Below are 21,600 nucleotides of genomic sequence, written 5' to 3'. Positions count from 1 at the left end.
TACCGGGATATTAGGGTATTGAAAGCGGGGGCACGGAAATGGGAAATTCTGGTTCCAATTCGAGGCGGCTACTGCGTAGTGTGAAAGGCGGGCGGTGAAAACTCATTGGAAGCGAAAAAAGGCGGTAAGTGTAGATCCAGCCTAAGGCTTATTTAAGGAAAAACAAAACATGATCAGCGGAGGGTGAAGCCAACTCCTCTGCTCAGGCCCACCCTTTGATGTTGCAACTTTCCCATCCTCCTATCAGGCTGCTTCCCCCAGCCAGCACCAAAGTCAGCATCATAGCTGAGGTCACAGAGACTCCCAAACCGCACCGAAGTCGGTGTGACGGGAAAATCCGTCACAAAATGACTTCGCAAAAATGCAGGTTTTAGGGCATGAAAATCCACAGTTGCTGTGGAGAGGGAGAAACGTCATGTGCTACAACTGTGTTTGAGGTGCAGTTTTATCAAAGTAAATCCCCCATATAGATGGGGCCATAGACCCAATCCAGATCGGGACCCCACACAGCTGCTTTTTGTAACAGAAAGTTGACTGTGGTGTGCTCACACTTTACAGCATGTATTTAACCAACCGTGTAATTTGACTCTTATTTTCTGAGAAAAATATGAATGAATTTGTAATTTCCCCTCAGACAGCATAAAATGACATTTCCTAGACAACAGAAGCCACGCAGCATCTGTAACTTTAGACCACCCTTCCCCAGCCTGGTGCCCTCCAGATGTTTTGGATTACAACTCATATTTCTTGACCATTGGTCAGTCTACCTGGGGATTATGGGAGTCGTAGTCCAAAACATCTGGAGGGCACCAAGCTGTCTATCCCTGAAATAGTGTGTGGTGCACCTCTAACGATATCCTCAGTGTTCACCTTTTACTAAGGGAACTTGAAGGAAGTAGTCCAACGGCAAGGAGGGAGAAGGACAGAGACTTGAGAGTGGCAACGCAGCTAACTGTGACGACAGCTTCGTTTTTACTTGCAGCTGTAGAATCACTAAAAAAATCCTGGAGTAGGTTTGGAATGGTCAACCTCTATCAGATGACTGAACTAGATCAGGCCTTAATTAAGGCTGGGTACAGAGCTGGCTCTCCTGTTAGATAGAGTGAGGCAGCCGCCTCAGGCAGCTGTTTTGGAGTGTCATGAAAGGACAGCAAATTGTCATTTATTTAATGTATAATTGTTGTATTTTTACTGGCAGAGAGGAGGAGAGACACTTGTGAGATTTTCTGCCTCAGGTGCCAAAATAACATGACCAGCCTTGGCTGCTGCTATACACCTTGACTTTGGGGACAGGGTGGGGGAGCACCATTTACTCCTCTGCCTCAGGCAGCAAAATGTCTTGGCCAAACAAAACAAAAACATGGTGAAACTGACTCAGCAATTCAAGGAGAAACAGTCTCATGAAATGGCTCCTTCCCCAACTTTGTTTCTCCAGACCATTTAGCTAATTCTTCAGTGTGTTTACTTGTGAGTAAGTCCCACTGAATTCAGTGCAGCTTACCACTGATTAGACATGCATAGGATTGGATAGTTAATCTCTGATTCCCTCTTCTGTTATTTGGAATATATATATATATATACACAAAATGTTAAAAATGTTTTTCTGAGTAATTCAGGTTTAAAAACAGGGTTGCATGGAATAGTACACTGTGACTTAGTCACATTAAAAATATAGACTGCTTCAGTCATTGTCCTTTCTTTGGAGGAGTAACACTGCATTTCTTGAATAAAATGAGCTGCTGGAGAAACAATATGCCAACTGTGTACAAATATGTTTTTCTGTAGATATTCAACTGCTGTCTATTATAACGGTGGCCCTCAATGAGTGCCAAAGAGGGCAGCCATTTTTTATGGTGGCAGCCATTTTGAATTTCCCAAAATTCAAAATGGGAAAAATAAAATGGTGTCTGCTCCAATTCTCTTTCTCCCAAAAGGATTTTGCCTCACGACCACCACTCTGAAACGTAGAGAAAACAAAACAGCTGATTTTGCAGTGGGTGGAATGACTGAGAAATGGTCTTTGTCAATTCAGTACAGCCTTAGCCTGAACACACCAACAAAGTTATGCACTGAAGACAGAGCATGGATAAAAGATCCATCTCTGTTCAGAAGGAATGCTATTATTTATCAGGTATCTCTAGTGGCGGCTCTTATACACTACTGTACTTTTCCCCTTCCATTTCTTTACTTTTTCATTACTCCAGTCCTAAGCAAATTTACTTGAAAGGCAGATGGCTTTACAAGAAAATATTTACTTCTTGGTTTTTGCATAGTTTCCTATCATAACAATGCAGCTGTTGACTATTGCAGTTCACTGCCAATGGTGGGATTATTTGGTCCATTTGACTACAATTTATACTGAGCTGAAAGTGGAATAAGAATCAGCCCTGGAGTCATAATGATTTCTATCCTTTTTATGATGTCCATTAGGAGGACACTGACCCAGAAAACAGCAAAGGATTAATATTAACATGAGTAATAAAATCATTTTTGTAATGTTAAATTATTCTTGAGGGTATCTTAACTAGGATGAATGCTCAGATAACAGAAAAAGTTGTTGAAAAATGCTTTTCCCGCCCCCCTCAAACTAGTATCTTCAAATGCAGTTACAAGAAATTAAAGAGATGCTCTATGTTAGGAATATTAGATGATCTTGTGATAAGAGTACCAAAGCCTTGGGTTTGAAGCATGTTCCTTCACTTTCATCAATGGCTACTAGTCATGGTGACTATCTATTACCACCATTATCAGAGGCAGTATACCTCTCGATACCAGATGCTGAGGAAACAACAGATGGCTGTGTCCTCATGTCCTGCTTCTGGGCTTCCCATAGGCATCTGTTGTGGAAACAGAATGCTGGAAAAAGTGAGCCTTTGGCCTGATCCAGAACAGTTCTTCTTATGTTCTTATGCATTTTTCAACAAATGCATTTCATTTCATTTATTTCATTTCTTTACCACCCAATAGCTCTCTGGGCAGTTCACAAAAATTACATGGCTGATAATGGTTTACTAGGTATAGCTTTTCTGTTCAAGATACTGATTTGAGAGCAGAAGCTATACCTCTTTAACATCTCCCTGCCACACATCTACTGCAAGGTTATGGTTAGTGGTTAGCAGCCTCATTTTGTGGGGAGAGGGTGGAAATGGAGCCAAGCTATTCCTAACTTTGCAACAGATTGCCAGAATGGCCATGGATAGGTCACCTAATCTGGTGCTTCCCATCACTATTTTTTAAGCAAACCAATAATTGCTCATTTTTGCAACCCACTAATTATGTCACCCTTTGGGCTGTGGGGAATGCCCATCCAATAACATTTCTTGAAAGCTTTTTTGAATAAGCAAGACTTTCAGATTTTCAATCTGAAATCTGTGGGTACAATTAAGTTAATTAAAGATTTAAAACACTACACATCTCATAACAGCAGCTTAATCCACAAGTGATAAACAAAAGCCAATTTAAGCATAACCACAGAAGTTTTATCCGGTTTTAATAAAATAAAATGGGCACAATCGAGTTTAGCACTTTTAAGTTCCATTAGTTTCAATGGAATATATGGACAAACATACTGAATTCTCCCACTGAAATTAACTGAACTTAAAAAGTGCTTAATTTTTGTGTAGATTGAGACCAGTATGTTTAAAGAAATCTATAATATCCCAATACAACACTGTGTATAGATTTGCTTTTAGTTTAGGTGTTGACATTTCCACCTTACTTTAATTTTTTTAACACCATTAGTATAGTAATAGAAAGGCTAATGACTCTTTGAATGTGGAATTTGTAATTTTAAAAAAATGAGATACAGGGAAGCTAGCAGTGTATAATTCTCATTTCTGATGTTGAGTAAACAATGCCAAATAATCAAGAAACATTTGGTTTTTCTTCTGGCTTTTCATTCAAACATTAGTTTTTGTAGCTTAAAGCCAAAGGATCCTGAGCCTATGATGAGAGCAATAACCATTCCGAAACATTTATAAATGACCCTCTTAACTGTTTATGAGACATTATCTGAGATAAAGCAGAGTAGGAGAAATAAACTTGAAGTAGGAAGAACTGGCTTGTCTCCCAGATGGAGCTTGATAAAGTATCTTTGTCAGTGTTTCTTCTCAGTTTTATGGCCTCCTTTAACTGCTTGGTGTTTTGGTTGGGGGGGGGGGTTATCAGAAGATGGGAAAAGGAGTGCATCCTAAGCAAAGTGGCTTTCCTAAACAATATTCCCCAAATGACTTTATGTGAGCAGATACCATGTTATCTAGCTATCAAGATAACGCCATTTATTCCTTTATGTGCCATGACAGCCTGTTGTTCAGATTCCTGGTTCTGGTATGTATAAGGAATTCCTCAGAACAGCAATAAATGTTCAGTGGGCGTCTGGCTTAGCCAACTCTTCTCTGCCTATTAATGGACATATTTAACAAAGCGAATTGACTAAGAAATTAACTCAATCAAGGCTGCCTTAAGACACTTTTCTACCTGAGGGAAAAGGCAAGATGTCGCCCCCACCCCATTCTGCAGACAGAAACCAATGAGACTGGCAGTTGAATCTTACTTCAACACTCCTGATGGGACAGCGGATTCCATTGAACCTGAGGGCAGGCGTAATGGTAGAGGCAACACTGCTCTGGTTTATTTGTACCTGGATATGGTGACAAATGCCAAAAGCAAAATAAAATTTGATAGCTGGTGTATGTACACACAAGATGTCTTTATAATCATCTCTTTATTTGACCCAAAATGACTTCTAGTTTGGATGTAATCTTCATGCCCTGCTTGTGGGTTCTCGGTCGACAGCTGACTGGTCACTGTGTGAACAGAATGCTGGACTAGAGGGACCCTTGGTCTGATCCAGCACGGCTCTTCTTATGTTCTTATGTTCATATATTTATTATTTTCTTTTTTGTGAATGCAAGGCACCTTTGGATCCAAGGCAATGTCAGGAAGACTTATAAATATTTTTCAAATCACAGCCATGGACATTTTAACATTTGATTCAGTATACCAGTCTCCTCAATGGACATTTACTTTGAAACAAACACTAATTTCAAGGCAACATACTTCCAATAAAGTGTGTGTGTGTGTGTGTGTGTGTGTTTTAATTTGTTCTGCAGTTCAGGTAAATCAATTCCACTGAAATCATTAGAACTGCCTTCTGAGTAAAAATGGTTTGGACTGGACTATTAACCATGTGAAACATGAATGAATAGATAAATATAAAATTCATTTAGGGTGCAATCCTATGCATGTTTAGACAGAGGAAAGTCCTAGAAACATGGCTGGCTAGGGAATGCTGGGAGTTGCAGGACTTTCTCCCATCTAAACATGCAGAGGATTGCACCCTTAGGCTGCAATCCTCTGGTCCTTGGGAGGGCATCCAAGAGACCAACAGATTTCTCAGATCTTACCCTTTGAAGGTGGAGGCTCCTCAGTGACTCAACTACAGAAGATACTCACCATCCAAAAGGCTGCTTTGTCAGGTAACTGGGACACACAGATCCAGTTTACAAGATCAAAACAAGCCAACATGGCTTGTTGTGAGCCACAGCATGTTTCAGTGCATGCCAGGCACAATTTACATAATCACCGGCCACCCGCGGCTTATCATGTCATCCAAACCCAGGTGAAATGGCTGGCTGGAGGGTTAAACGGCCCTTGAGTAACCCTACAACAGCCCATGGGTTATTTGAGGGTTGTTTAACCCTCCAACAAGCCATGCTGCCCAGGTTCAGACTACACGATAAGCCTCACCCTGGTGAGTAATTAGGCAAATGATGCGTGGTGCATGCACATGGCTGGAACAAGCCCCCGTAGCTTGTTTAAGCTGTGATGAATCTGCAAACTGAGCCAGTGGCCAAGTTCAGAAAATCATGGGGCAGGGGGAGAAGCTGCTGTGGCTTCTTCTCCCACACATCCTGCAAGCGCAACCACCATTTGCATAATTCCATGTGTCCGAACCAGGCCAGTGTCTCATAGAAAATATGTAGTTAACCTTAAAGAACTTCTTCACATGCACCTCCAAGGCACCTGGATTTGGAGACCTGGTCTACACAATCCTGTTTAACATTCCTAGCTGAAGAAGCATTTCTGGGGAAATAGCACCCTATTTGCAATACAGCTGAGCATCACCAACAAAACAAATCTGTACATTGAAAGAGATAACAACAGATTTTGGTGACATTAACATCACTATATAAGGTTATGCCATTTGTCATGGGAACCATGTGCACTGCCTTAAGCTCTTTGGAGAAAGGGTAGGATAAAAATGCTAGAAGGAGAAGGAGGAATTGCCATACTGGAACTGAAGATTTTGGCAGCGAGCTAATGGAAAGGGCCAGCCGTAGGCCAACATTGTGTAGTGCTATATTCTTAGCATTATTTGGAGCTGGAGTTGCAATTATTCCACATGGGAATTGGAAGTACTCCATTGTTCATCATATGCAAAGCCAATTTTGTCTGCCAACTGTCTAGCTCTGAACATATCATCACTTCCATTTAAAGACTGCTTCTGCCCTGTTTGATTCTTTTAGCTTATCTCCCCCTAACCTAACCACATCTAACAAGAAAAGTTCTACATATACACAGAGGCTGTAAATATCTTTACTGCTATGATCACATTTAAGAGCATCATGACACATAACCTCCCAGCATCCCATGAAATCTGGAGAATCTAAGTACATTTTAGTCTTTGGGATTGCAGAGAAACCCATGAAAAAATGGGGAAAGTTGGTGCTGAACTCTTAGAATCCTCAGTGGCTCTAGGTGTCACTTCTAGTACTGAGTGGCGTTTTTTCACTCACTACATACCTTGATGCTTCTAAAGAACATCCCGAGTTCATTATTACTCCTCCCCACTATTCTCACGGTTAATACAACTAATGATCTTGGAAATAATAAAATTTGAAATGACAGCATATTTATGCTTGGGTTTTCTTGTCTGTTTTGTTCTTTAATTTTATTTAGATTTCATGCAGTCAGGATGGTTAACTTAAGCTGCCAACATATGAAATCACTAAGGATTGTATCTAATTGGTGTCTCTCTGCTGACAGAAGGCTCTTTGATCCATCGGAGCCTTCCATCAATGGAATAGGAAAGGAGACATCTTCTGCCATTCCATTACCCCCTGAACCTTCCTCCCACATCTGCTAGGGAGGATTGGGGGACCCTTCAGAGCAGAGTGGAAGGTGGTGTGGGGGCTGCAGGGAGGAGGGAAAAAATTGCCACCCTCCCCATTCCACTGACAGAAACCTCAACTGGATACCACTCAATTTACTTGGAAGTTCCATCCAACTTAAGAATTGCCAACAGACTGCCTTATTTAGTTGGTAGGTTGTTTTCTAAATTTATATCATGCACCTTCAACACCATAGTGTTCCCAAGGGGATGTACATTAAAATAAACAACAAATCTTAATAACAGCAGAAAACATAGCAAATGACACCCATGGAAACACAGAGGAATAAAACACACTACCTCCATCTGCTTAAACAATTAAAAAGCCTGGAGAAATAGAAGGGGTTTCGCCTGTCATGGAAATGACATCAGAACAAGTGCTAGGTGAGCTGCCCTAAGGAGGGTATTCCAAAAGCCATCCTGGCTGTTTATCTGCTGCTTGGGCCACCAGTTACTGCACAAGATGATACAGCTGGTTCCCCCCATTCAGTTCCCCTGACCCCATTTATTTATTGTTAAAATGTTTATTGCTTTATTTCATTTCTATTCTGCTTTTCTATCAATAATGCTGAGAATGCAGTATCATGGCACACTTTCTAGATGTATCTGGTTTTCTCTTTTCTGACTGGTAGAGTGGATTGTACTGTGACCTGTTTTTAGGGACCATGTCCATGTTGCAAAGATGATAGCATGGGGGGGAACTGCACCATCAGCAACCACCACAGTTTAAGGTCTCTCTGGCCTTCTGTCAATATGTCCTCTGAAGACTTTGGCCAAATCTACGCCCAGCAGTTTTACCTTTATCATACTGCAGTGATAACTATTGATGCACATGACACCAGTGGGCACCAATAGTTATCAGTGCAGTATGATAACAGTAAAAATGCTATGTGTAGATTCAGCCTCTCTGCCACTGCTTCAGTCTTCCACAGGAAATCCTACTATAGTGGCCCAGCTCTGGCCTTCTTAGTTTACTCACCTCTGTCTGAATCAGAGTGCCTGAGGAACTATGGACGGAGGTCCGTAACGTTGTTCAGGAGGCAGCAACGAAATCCATCCCAAAGAAAAAGAAATGCAAGAAAGCCAAGTGGCTGTCTGATGAGGCTTTACAAATAGCTGAGGAAAGAAGGGAAGCGAAAAGCTAGGGAGAAAGGGGAAGATATATCCAACTGAATGCAGAGTTCCAGAGAACAGCAAGGAGAGACAAGAAGGCCTTCTTAAATGAACAATGCAAAGAAATCGAGGAAAACAATAGAATGGGAAAGACTAGAGATCTCTTCAAGAAAATCGGAGATCTCAAGGGAACTTTTTGTGCAAAGACGGGCATGATAAAGGACAAAGAAGGCAGGGACCTAACAGAAACAGATGAGATTAAGAAGAGGTGGCAAGAATACACAGAAGAACTATACAGGAAAGATCTGAATGTCCCTGATAGCCATGATAGTGCAGTCACTGAAATTGAGCCGGACATCCTCGAGAGTGAAGTCAAGTGGGCTTTAGGAAGCATTAGTAACAACAAAGCAAGCGGAGATGACAGTATTCCAGCTGAGCTATTTAAAATCCTAAAAGATGATGCTGTTAAAGTGCTGCACTCAATATGCCAACAAATTTGGAACACTCAACAATGGCCGCAAGACTGGAAAAGGTTAGTTTACATTCCAATTCCAAAGAAGGGCAACGCCAAAGAGTGTTCAAACTACCACACAATTGCGCTCATTTCACATACCAGCAAGGTGATGCTCAAAATCCTACAAGCTAGGCTTCAGCAGTATGTGAACCGAGAACTACCGGAAGTACAAGCTGGGTTTCGAAGAGGCAGAGGAACTAGAGATCAAATCGCCAACATTCGCTGCATCATGGAGAAAGCAAGAGAATTCCAGAAAAACGTCTATTTCTACTTCATTGACTACGCTAAAGCCTTTGATTGTGTGGATCACAACAAACTGTGGCAAATTCTTAAAGTGATGGGAGTACCAGACCACCTTACCTGTCTCCTGACAAACCTGTACGCGGGTCAAGAAGCAACAGTAAGAACTGGACATGGAACAACCGAGTAGTTCAAAATTGGGAAAGGAGTACGACAAGGCTGCATATTTTCACCCTGCTTATTTAACTTATATGCAGAGCACATCATGAGAAACGCCGGGTTGGATGAATCACAGGTCGGAATTAAGATTGCTGGGAGAATTATCAACAACCTCCGATATGCAGACGATACCACCCTAATGGCAGAAAGCGAAGAGGATCTAAAGAGCCTCTTGTTGAGGGTGAAAGAGGAGAGTGGAAAAGCTGGTTTGAAACTCAACATTAAAAAAACGAAGATCATGGCATCTGGCCCCATCACTTCCTGGCATATAGAAGGGGAAGAAATGGAAGCAGTGACAGATTTTACTTTCTTGGGCTCCAAGATCACCACAGATGGTGACTGTAGCCATGAAATTAAAAGACGCTTGCTCCTTGGGAGGAAAGCTATGGCAAACCTAGACAGCATAGTAAGAAGCAGAGACATCACCTTGCCGACAAAGGTCTGTCTAATCAAAGCTATGGTTTTCCCAGTAGTAATGTATGGCTGTGAGAGCTGAACTATAAGGAAGGCTGAGCATGGAAGAATTGATGCTTTCGAACTGTGGTGCTGGAGAAGACTCTTACGAGTCCCCTGGACTGCAAGGAGGTCAAATCAGTCAATCCTAAAGGAAATCAACCCTGAGTGCTCATTGGAAGGACAGATACTGAAGCTGAAGCTCCAATATTTTGGCCACCTAATGCGAAGAGAAAACTCACTGGAAAAGACCCTGATGCTGGGAAAGACTGAAGGCAAAAGGAGAAGGGGATGGCAGACGATGAGATGGCTAGATAGCATCACGGATGCAATGAAGATGAACTTGAGCACGCTCCGGGAGAGAGCGCAGGACAGGAAGGCCTGGCGTGCTATGGTCCATGGGGTCACGAAGAGTCGGACACGACTGAACGACTGAACAACAACAACTCTGAATCAGCCACCCATGTCTCACAACAAATCCAAAATGGCAGCACCATTATACAGCTGTGGGTTGGATTGGATATCCTTGTCTGTCTTATGCAGCCCACTGGCCTTACAGTTGGTACCCCTGCCCTATAGGAAATTGAGATTCATTTTTATTTGGAATTCTAAAAAAATGTCCAAGTTCTGATGAAAACATCAGAAACTTGTATTCACACAATATAAAAAACCTAAGTGATTTCCCCTGCCTTTTGACCAGCAGTAGTCAGGTGCTGAAAGCCAAATTCATGAAAGTAATGAACTGTATTGCTAGAGTACCTGTAAACAGGATTGATTTTGCGGGGGGAAAGAACAATCAAGAAAGTGAGCAAGAGCTCAAACAGATGCTATTCGGTTCTTCACTAAGTATGTTACCCTTTTAAGCACATTTATTATGCAGGTTATAAAAGCATATGGTAGAAGAGCACATAAGCAAAGTGAGATTCCTTCCACCATCCCACTGGCACTATAAAGTACACAGCTCTTTCCTTAAAGAAATCTCCTGCCTTTTTGAATATGAACTTGAGCACGCTCCGGGAGAGAGCGCAGGACAGGAAGGCCTGGCGTGCTATGGTCCATGGGGTCACGAAGAGTCGGACACGACTGAACGACTGAACAACAACAACAACAAGCCTGGCATCCGTGTTTAAAGCTTGAACATGAATTTGCTTGATATGTAAGGTCTGCATTTACCTTCCCTTCATTCCAAGCTCCACACCCAAAGATATAGTACAAGGAAAGAGACAGCACTTGATTTTGTTTTCTAATAATTATTATCCATCGTCAAGGCTGGATCCCTTCCTTTGACATGTTCCCCCTTGGAATTCATGTGTCTGGGTGAGAACTATAAAAGTCCTGCCTTTTGTCCCTTAGAATAGCAATAACGAGTTCACAAAAAGAGTACAAAATATAATTTGCTCAAGAAAGACAGGCAGAAAGAAAGAAAGAAAAATGAAAAAAGGAAGAGAAGAGAAAACAAGAAAAAGAAAGAAGGGAAAGGGCGAAAAGGAAGCAACAACAAAAGAAAAAGAAATCCATAACATTCATGCAATTAAAATGAAATTACTTTATGGAAGTCCTATATCATACAAAAATGAATGTTAGTAGAAACACTCATGATTCATGAAGATCAAGTTAGTCGTCTGTGTCCTCGATAATAAAGTATATGACTACAAGGATTTGCTCTGAGGAGATACTCAGATTGTTTAAAGTCAAATTCCTTTGTAAGATCTTTTGTTGTTGTTGTTGTTCAGTTCTTAAGTCGTGTCCGACTCTTCGTGACCCCATGGACCATAGCACGCCAGGTCTTCCTGTCCTCCGCTGTCTCCCAGAGTGTGCTCAAGTTCATATTCATTGCATCAGTGATGCTATCTAGCCATCTCACCCTCTGCCGTCCCCTTCTCCTTTTGCCTTCAATCTTTCCCAGCATCAGGGTCTTTTCCAGAGAGTTTTCTCTTCACATTAGGTGGCCAAAATATTTGAGCTTCAGCTTCAGTATCTGTCCTTCCAATGAGCACTCAGGGTTGATTTCCTTTAGGATTGACTGATTTGACCTCCTTGCAGTCCAGGGGACTCGTAAGAGTTTTCTCCAGCACCACAGTTCGAAAGCATCAATTCTTCGGCGTTCAGCCTTCCTTATTGTCCTGTCCAGCTCTTACAGCCATACATTACTACTGGGAAAACCATAGCTTTGATTATACAGACGTTTGTCAGCAAGGTGATGTCTCTGCTTCGTACTATGCTGTCTAGGTTTGCCATAGCTTTCCTCCCAAGGAGCAAGAGTCTTTTAATTTCATGGCTACAATCACCGTCTGCAGTGATCTTGGAGCCCAAGAAAATGAAATCTGTCACTGCTTCCATTTCTTCCCCTTCTATATGCCAGGAAGGGATGGGGCCAGATGCCATGATCTTCGTTTTTTTAATGTTGAGTTTCAAACCAGCTTTTGCACTCTCCTCTTTCACCCTCAACAAGAGGCTCTTTAGATCCTCCTCACTTTCGGCCATTAGGGTGGTATCATCTGCATATCGGAGGTTGTTGATAATTCTCCCAGCAATCTTAATTCCGACCTGTGATTCATCCAACCCAGCGTTTCTCATGAAGTACTCTACATATAAGTTAAATAAGCAGGGCGACAATATGCAGCCTTGTCGTACTCCTTTCCCAATTTGGAACCACTCGGTTGTTCCATGTCTGGTTCTTACTGTTGCTTCTTGACCCTCGTACAGGTTTGTCAGGAGACAGGTAAGGTGGTCTGGTACTCCCATCACTTTAAGAATTTGCCACAGTTTGTTGTGATCCACACAATCAAAGGCTTTAGCGTAGTCGATGAAGCAGAAATAGACGTTTTTCTGGAATTCTCTTGCTTTCTCCATGATGCAGCGAATGTTGGCGATTTCATCTCTAGTTCCTCTGCCTCTTCGAAATCCAGCTTGTACTTCCGGTAGTTCTCGGTTCACATACTGCTGAAGCCTAGCTTGTTGGATTTTGAGCATCACCTTGCTGGCATGTGAAATGAGCGCAACTGTATGGTAGTTTGAACACTCTTTGGCATTGCCTTTCTTTGGAATTGGAATGTAAACTGACCTTTTCCAGTCTTGTGGTCACTGTTGAGTGTTCCAAATTTGTTGGCATATTGAGTGCAGCACTTTAACAGCATCATCTTTTAGGATTTTAAATAGCTCAGCTGGAATACTGTCATCTCCGCTAGCTTTGTTGTTAGTAATGCTTCCTAAGGCCCACTTGACTTCAGTCTCTAGGATGTCCGGCTCAAGTTCAGTGACCGCACTATCATGGCTATCAGGGACATTCAGATCTTTCCTGTATAGTTCTTCTGTGTATTCTTGCCACCTCTTCTTAATCTCATCTGCTTCTGTTAGGTCCCTGCCTTCTTTGTCCTTTATCATGCCCATCTTTGCGCAAAACATTCCCTTGATATCTCCAATTTTCTTGATCTTTTTTATACCTTTTTTACACCTTTACTATTGTGCAGTGTTATGTGTTGTAATTGCAGGCTAAAATTATTGGCTCTAGTCCACAGATCCCCATAATCAGCAGTGGGCTGCATGAATGCTGCTGTGCATCCATGAAATCTATTGTCTATCATGTCAGGTTTGACAACTCTGGTCACCTGGTCTGGGAGAGGAGCAAAGGGGGACCAATATGTACTGTACATTAAGGTACTAAGACCACTAAGAACAGCCATCCCATGTTGAGTGATCCCCACCACTGTTCAAAAATGCTTCCCATAGGGACCATTATCACCATACTGGGAGTCTCTCGCCTCTGCTAGATTTCCTGGTGGCCACTCGTTGGGGATATGGTGATTCACAACATGAAAGGAAGGAAAGAAGGAAGGAAGGAAGGAAGGAAGGAAGGAAGGAAGGAAGGATTGGTCATGGTGACCTAGAGCTTTGTTTATGTGGCATAGTGACCATAGATGCTGAATTCACTCCAGAGTTTTCTGAGTATACTTTATCATGTACTCACCTCTCAGTCACCATCTTTGTTCCAATTTAGTGAAGATGTACTATGCAAGCAAGCAACCTCGGGCAAGAAACTAAGAAATGATTCTAGTGGATCAAACTAAAGGTCCATTCTAGTATAACAACCACTTTACAACAATGGGTAGAAAAATGACTTCAGGAAGCCCACAAGCAGGACATTCAGGCAACAGCAACAAGGGAATGAGAGAGTGACCAACGATGGCTAGAAAATGAGAGGCAAACTTCCAACTGGCACCTGAATTGGAATTTAAATACACACCTAATGCTTTTTTTACTTACTTACTTACTTACTTACTTACTTATTTCTATACCATCCAGTAGACAAAGCTCAAAAAGCAACCCCAGAAACAAGCACAATAAAATCAATATAAGAACAATGCCATGCTATGAAAGACTTGAATAACACTCATTTTAAAACATCCGAGTACAAACTGGATAGAAAAAGGAGCCGACATTAATATATCAATTCAAAGTATACAACCTGTTGTTGTTGTTCTTAAAAAAAGAATATGAAACATGTCCAATTGATGAAATACGTATTTGGGAAACAGCCTTGTACCCACTAGCCTGAAAACATGTACAGCAATTTTAGATTACGGTCCCCAGGACTAACTAGTGTAATGAAGTCCACTGTATTCTTAATAGATGCTGAAACAAGGAGCTAGTTATAAAGGACATAGAAAACAAAAACTCAGGCAACCAGAAGGATTCCCAAGCAATTCTATAAAACAAATTAAGAAAGAAAGGAAAGATTCCTCCTGTGCAAGCACCGAGTCATTGCTGACTCCTAGAGGGACGCCGCTTTTGCCGGCGTTTTCATGGCAGACTGTAGCGGGGTGGTTTTGCCATTGCCTTCCCCAGTTGTGACTACCTTTCCCCCAGCAAGCTGGGTACTCATTTTACTGACCTCGGAAGGATGGAAGGCTGAGTCGACCTGAGCCGGCTACCTGGGACCCAGCTTCTGCTGGGATCGAACTCAGGTTGTGGGGAGAGTTTCGGTTGCAATACTGCCGCCTACCACTCTGTGCCACACGAGGCTCTGAAACAAGGTAAGCCAGATAATAAATCTGGACTCCAAAATACAGTGCATTTTTATAACTCTTCAAATCCTGATTTGAAATCAATTTTTAAAAGATCTAAATAATGTCATCACATAAGCTTCAATATGTGGGCTGAAAATATCAAGCCATTTAGATAAAATAATGTATCTCTTACATATCTTGCTTAATATTTCTACTCTTTTCAATGAGTCTTTCATGGTGTTTATATTCTGTTTTTTTAGGTAGTATCCAATACTGCCACTGCGTTCCCATTTGTTTTGCTGTGCACAACAGAAATCTAGTGGTTTTAAAAGCAACCCTGGAAACAAGCAAAAGCACTTATTTCCAGATTAGGACAGGTCAGTGGAGATTCCGTCTGCAAACTCCGCTGACCTGCTCCATTCTGGAAATGAGCATTTCCACTCTTTTCTGATTCCTTTTTTAACTGCTAGGTCCCCATTGCGCTAACCATGAGTCCTGTTGGTGTGTGGGCAGACTTGGATACTGCCCATTGTGTTTACATTTATTTTATTCTGCATTTACAATACATCCTGTTATTACTAGGGCAAACATTTGGCAAAATATATTGGCCACTATATTCGAACCAATAAATTTTCCCTCAGGCACCAGTTGGAGGTTAACCTCTCTTTCTCCCTCTCTTGATTTTCATGAAAGCAATAGCTATAAACTACCCACACTTTTTGCTTACTGCCTCTGAATATGGGTGATCAGTTCTGCTATCATGGCTAATCACTTCATTGATCTTTGGAATTTCATTAATTTTCTCAAAAGACCATGCTTACTGAAGCTGTTCTGTACTGGAACAAAACTTGGGTTATAAATTTGGCAGTTAAAACAATCAGCTGTGCAAGCTGCCATCAGCAAAAGTAAACAAAGTATATCCAACTGATAAAATACAATATGAACTTTGTGAGTTACAACTAAACATAGGCATACTCACCGGGCATACGCTTAACTCTTTGCAGTTTGCTGGGTACATTGTGGATTGAAGACTTTTCTCTAAAGCATCAAGATGTTGGTCTCTGCCAGAGAAGGCAGGATATTAGACTTGACGGACCAGCAGTCTTATCCGGTATTTGTTTTTTTTTAAATCCCATGTTCATATGTTTACTTAAGTATGAAGTGGAGTAAACTTGAGTCTTTAAAAGCAAACATTTAAATGCACTCCTTAATCCTGAAGTCTACAATATGTAATTGTGTTAACACACCTTGAATATTTTTGGCAAGTGTAACTCTTCACCAGAAATGGGTATTTTCTTTCAGAACAGTGTGTCTGACATTGACCAAGTCACTGCCAAAAATGATACTGGGAATGAACCCCTACCACGTATATATATTTCAGGAAAACTCAAAGAATTCCTGCGGTGTGGAGCGGATGGCCTGCACAGATGGAAATTACCCATGCCTGCAACCCTAAGAATTCAGAAGGAATGCTGAGCATTAAAAATAAAATATCCAATCTGCCGCTACTAGATGATATATACACAAAGTGCATGGTCTATACTTTTCTATTATATCCATCTGTGTATCACTTTTGAAAAGGATTTGGGATTACTTAACTCCTCCAGCAGTCAAGTTACTATGCAGGCTTTCCCCCCATTTTTCTTCCCCTAGAAATAGGAATTCTAGATGGAATGTCTGTTTTCTAGAGTAAACCCACACGTTTACATTCAGTTATATGAAATAAATTCATGTATTCCACATTAATGTATTCCTACAGCCTAGTCCACAAAAGCTCTCATCTGGAAAGATTAATCTGGAAATTCAAAAACAGCAAAGAGTCTTGTGGCAGTCCACAAAAAGCTTATGTCATAATAAATTTATTCATTTTTAAGGCAGGGGTGGGCAACCTTGGGAAGTCCACAGGTGCTAAAAATGGGGAAAAAATAAAACAAATAAAAACAAAATGGCACCTGGAGTTACTACAGAGCTCACAAAAGGTCAAAATTAGGTTCTGAACAAGCTAATTTTGATCCTTTTGGTAGTCCATAGCCATTCCAAACACCAATTTGGTTCCAAAAAGGTTTTTTACATTTTCTTTTACATTCTTTGTGGGGTGGCAGGGGCTACAGTGGGTGACTGTGGAGGGCACATTCCCTCAGGCCACATACTGCCCACCCCTGCTTTAAGATGCCACAAGATTCTCGGTTATTTTGGGTGCAACAAATTAACATGGCTACCCCTCTGGACACTGGAAATTAAATCATCCAGTATTAGGGTGTTGTCAGTGGAAGTATAGTGATATCAAATCTGGCATTATACCATCACGTGGCACCACTGCCAGCATTAACCTGATGGTTTGCTACAACAAACAATATTACTCAAATTCAGTGGCACAATCTTCCCATTTTAATAGTTTCCAGAGGGGTAGCCATGTTAGTCCATTGCAGCAAAAACAATAAAGACTTGTGTGGCCCCTTAAAGGCTAACAGATTTATTATGGCATAACTTTTCATGGACTGCCACAAGACTCTTTATTGTTTCTGAATTCCAGATGACTCTTATTGATATAGGACATGATCCAGCCAATGCTAATCACTTTTAAGTCCTGTAAATTTTGACTGGAAATATCTAATCATTTGCATAACTCTCCCATTGAAATAAACTATTTTATAATTTGTTATATTAACAGGCATGAACAGAGTGAGATTCAAGAAAAGAAATAATATTCTTTGGAAGCATGCTCATTTTTATTATAGCCGTTTCCCACATCCATGACATGTGGCACTTACTAAAACATGTAATCACATCTTTCTGAGTTTCATTAAGTAAAAGAACAAAACTGTCTTTTAAAAATCCCGAGTGTTACTTGAAAATATGTTCTCATGTATTTTGCTTGTCTCTTTTTTTTTCCATGAGACATTATACAATGACATCATTATTTGTACTTAGGTTTCATTTTCCGAATTAAGGTCATAATCGCAGGAGGTTTCTCATTCAATTCATAATCAGATCTTTGGCTGAAATGTTTAATTATATCCATTGTTTCTTTACATGATAATACTGGATCTACAGCTAAGATTACCACATCATCAGCATACAGAGTCCATTTATGTTCTAGACTTCTTTCCCCTTTCCAAAAAGGCTTTTGTTTTTAAGCAGAATAGGTAAACACCCTTTTCTGCACAAATGACGTTATACTCCTGAAAGTAATGAACTGCGGAGTGCTTCTAGACAGGGGGATCCTAGTGCTAACAATCAAAAGGCATTGTGCACCTATTCTGCCTCATCTGAAAGCACCCAAACATGTCATTGCCTTCTTTTATTTAGTCAGGAATCTCCATTCATAACCAAACTGTTCCCTTTTCAGAAATGGCTCCAAAGGAAATGAAGTTCAAGTTCCTCTCTTCTATTGGGTATGTAGTTTAGCTTTCAAATGGACCTTTAGAAAGTATGGTGCAATCCTATGCTAAATTTGCACCACTGGAGCTCTATGGGATTTGATGTAAATCCTCCACACTGGAATATCTTAGAGATATGCCCTAGGCCAGCATAACATCAGCAGGGACGTGCTGGCATAATGCTGCATCAGTGTAACCTCATCACTGGCAAAACTCAACAGAGGGGGCAAAAAAGCACCACATTGGGGGAGTAGCAGTCTTACTCTGAATCCTAGGCCAGATCTACACCTCATGTCATATCGTTACAATCCCATCATGGTAACACTATATCCCTCTTGCACATTTTTACCTTGTAGCACACACAATGACATCTGCTGTGGTATTTGGGATAATACAGAATACAAAGTGGGAAATAACGCTACAAAAGCAGTACATGGCGTCTGTAATGTTATGTGCCTGAACAGTTATCAGCGCACTTCAGTACTGGTAAAAAGCACTCGTGTAGGTCTAGGTGAGCTTCCCCAGGCTTTCCTAGTTCCACATAACATCATTTGTGCAGAAATGGGCCTTTACCTATTCCATTTAAAAATAAACAGCCTTTTTGGAAAGGAGATAGATGTTTAGGACATTAATTGACTTTGTGCGCTGATGATTTGGAAATCTGAGCTGTAAAGCATCATCATGTGGAGAAACAATAGACATTATTTGTTTGTTTGTTTGTTTTATTACATTTCTATACCACCCACTAGCAGAAGCTCGCTGGGCGGTTCACAAAAATTAAAAAGTTATACCAGCAAAAAAAGGTTGTGTTAAGTTAAAACACTCCCACTGCACTCAATGCAGAGCCAAAATACACTGCCTCCCTCCTTGCACTCCACCCACTCCATTGCAATGGACTGTAGGACTAACTCTATAGCAAATCACAGCACACCTACAACAATATATACACCACTACCAGGGAGCCAGTCACTCAGATGATAGGGCGCTATGTTTTTCTGGCCTTCCTTGTTGACTGCTGCAAATGCCTCTCATGTCTTCTTCCACCCTTCTGTACTGATAACTTTGTCTTATCTAAACTATACGGGCTAAACCAGGGCAACATGGCACCTATGGACACCAGTGCACTTTTAGACACTTTTCTTGGCACTCGCCAAGGTACCCCGACCCCTCCCACCTTTTTTATTTTTTCTAAATAATGAAGTTTCTTACTGGCAGCTGGGATCATTTCAAAGCAAAGTGAGGGTCTCTAGCCACTCCTATCTTCATCTCCCATTAATGCCTCTGGACCACAGGGATGGGGCAGAAATCCATTTGTTCCACATTTTATTGCTAACTTTCCTAACTTCACACCTTCAAACCTATAAGCAAACTGAAATTCAATTACCCTTCAAAATTTGGACTTCTCCAAATGTTGCAATGGAGATCTCCAATCAAAACTGTGTACAAAATGTTTATATTAGGGGAAAGTATACAAAAAGTATATATTTCTGAAAATAACATTAAAATGCATTATATTAGGGGAATATGTTCGCAAAAAATGTGCATATTAGGCAAGATTGTGTACAAAAATACATGCATTAGGAGAAATGCACACCAAAAGGTAAAGCGAGTTTTGTGTGAACTTTTTAAAATATTATCAAACCAATGTGGAAATGGGATGAACCAAACTTAACATTGGAAAAATGAGAAACTGAAAGAAACCAGAATTGACAAATTCGTCAATCCCTACAAATTTGTCAATCCCTACAATTGACAAATTTGTCCATCCCTAACAGGGACTACAGTCACTATATGCCTTGTCCCAGTAGGAGGAGGGAAGATGAGATGGGACAATGGAAGAACAGTTAGGTGGCAGCTCTCTCGCTCACTCTCTCATTCAACCAGCTGCTCACAAACACCTGCTTATCATCTAATCATCTCAGCCCAGAGACTGTGTGTTGAAGCTGCTGAATATAGCACATTCCTATCCTCATGTCTCTCCTGGTGCTCCACAGCCCCCAACAGGTTCAGAGAAAACTATGTTCCCAATGCCAAGTCTTACGTAGACAGCATGAGGCCTACAGCAAGACCAGCAGCCATGACCACTGTGGTTCCAGCTGTTCCTCTATAGCAAATGTAAGCCACTTCTGGTGGTCAGGAAAGCACACTGCCCCCTGCTGATGATGTTCAGCAGTGAGATGGTGGCAAAAAAGCAGGCATCATGAAGCCCGCACTTCATTTGGAAGCAAAATCATGCTCCCAGGGGCCTTCTCAGAGCATGACTCGTCCTCACACACCTTGTTTAGAAGCTAAGTCTTCCTTTTGTTTAGAAATGAAAGGTTTTTTTGCCACCCTCAGCTGCTGTACCACCGAATTTCAGCAGGAAAATCAGCAGCAGTGGGGGGGGGCAGTGAGGGCTGCAAAAAAAGGCTGGGGGGGGCTGAGTATTGCCCACCCCTGCTCTATGGGGTTGCCAAACTTTTTCTTTTAGCTGGGATCCTGTACCTCTGCAAGCAGACAGACAGACAGACAGACAGACATGTGTCAGGTGAAGACAGAGCAATGGGGTCAATGTCACACACTGCTCTACTGTTTCTCATGCAACTTTCAGAGGCAGGAGAGCCCTACTGGGCAAGAAAGTTGCCAGCCCTATTCATCTGTCCTTCTCCCACAACTCATCTCTGATGTTGTTCAGTAAGCTCTAGGTCAGAGCACTGGTTTTGTTGTTAGTGGGGGTTGGCCACCCACCACCACCCTTTTTAAAGGATGGGACCCTGAATGTGAGGGGGACCCATGGGCTTTCCTGCTACCACAGCTCGGTATCTGCAACCTCTACATCTTTTGGCCACTTCACCTCCAGTGATGCTGGGCTCTTAACATCTCAAGTTCTTTCTGGTTCCTGTTGACTTGAGGAACCATGCTATCAGTCAGCTAGCATTGGTGGGGCGGGGGTGATAACCAGGTCTGCTGGGGCAAAAACCAGCAAGCCAGCCAATCAAGAAAATGAAAGGTGTATTCCCCTCCTGAGCTGCCTCTCTTCAAATAACAAAATCAACGTTTAGGAGCAGAGTGCAAAGAAATTCCAGATGTCATTTAGAATTCTTCTGAAATCTTTGTTCTAAATTCTGACCTTAGTGACCATAAAACAGCTTCTTAGTTTCTTACCAACAATGTCATCATCATCACCACCATCACCATCACATCATCTTTATAATACCTTGATACTCTAATCAACTACAGCTTCATTGCAGAAACCACAAAGAAGTGGAAAAGAGATTGTGCATCTCAGGCAAACCACCATGGAAGGCCTTCATCCCAAAATAGATATAGTTGCATCACAAAACCACCATTGCCCTCACTGTCTCCACAGTAACATCCAAAGAATATCATCCATAATAAAACAACTGCATGATTAAACACACATACCCACACCACAAGGTCCTGATAATGAAAATTCATGTACATATATAAACCCATAAATATAAAAGTTAGGGATGTATGGATTGTGTAAAATCCGTTCCATCT

General features: G+C 41.4%; 1 protein-coding gene across 2 annotated transcripts in view; it reads right to left on the bottom strand.

The window, feature by feature from the left end:
• Positions 1–21,600, bottom strand: part of LOC146354464 (uncharacterized) — a 145,905-nt gene that overhangs the window by 102,853 nt on the left and 21,452 nt on the right. Inside the window, exon 3 of one of the 2 annotated variants that reach the window (XM_084838938.1) lies at positions 15,696–15,777. The exons of the other annotated variant lie outside the window; for it this stretch is intronic. Coding sequence (XP_084695064.1) covers positions 15,696–15,777 — 82 coding nt within the window. The remainder of the gene's footprint in view (positions 1–15,695; positions 15,778–21,600) is intronic. 2 annotated transcript variants of the gene reach the window in all.

Source organism: Heloderma suspectum, chromosome 2 (genome assembly GCF_057233095.1).
Source record: "Heloderma suspectum isolate Gila_16-S chromosome 2, 16-S_ref, whole genome shotgun sequence".
NCBI lineage: Eukaryota > Metazoa > Chordata > Lepidosauria > Squamata > Helodermatidae > Heloderma > Heloderma suspectum.
Note: the sequence above shows the minus strand (reverse complement) of the source record. Positions and strands in the feature narration are given on the sequence as shown.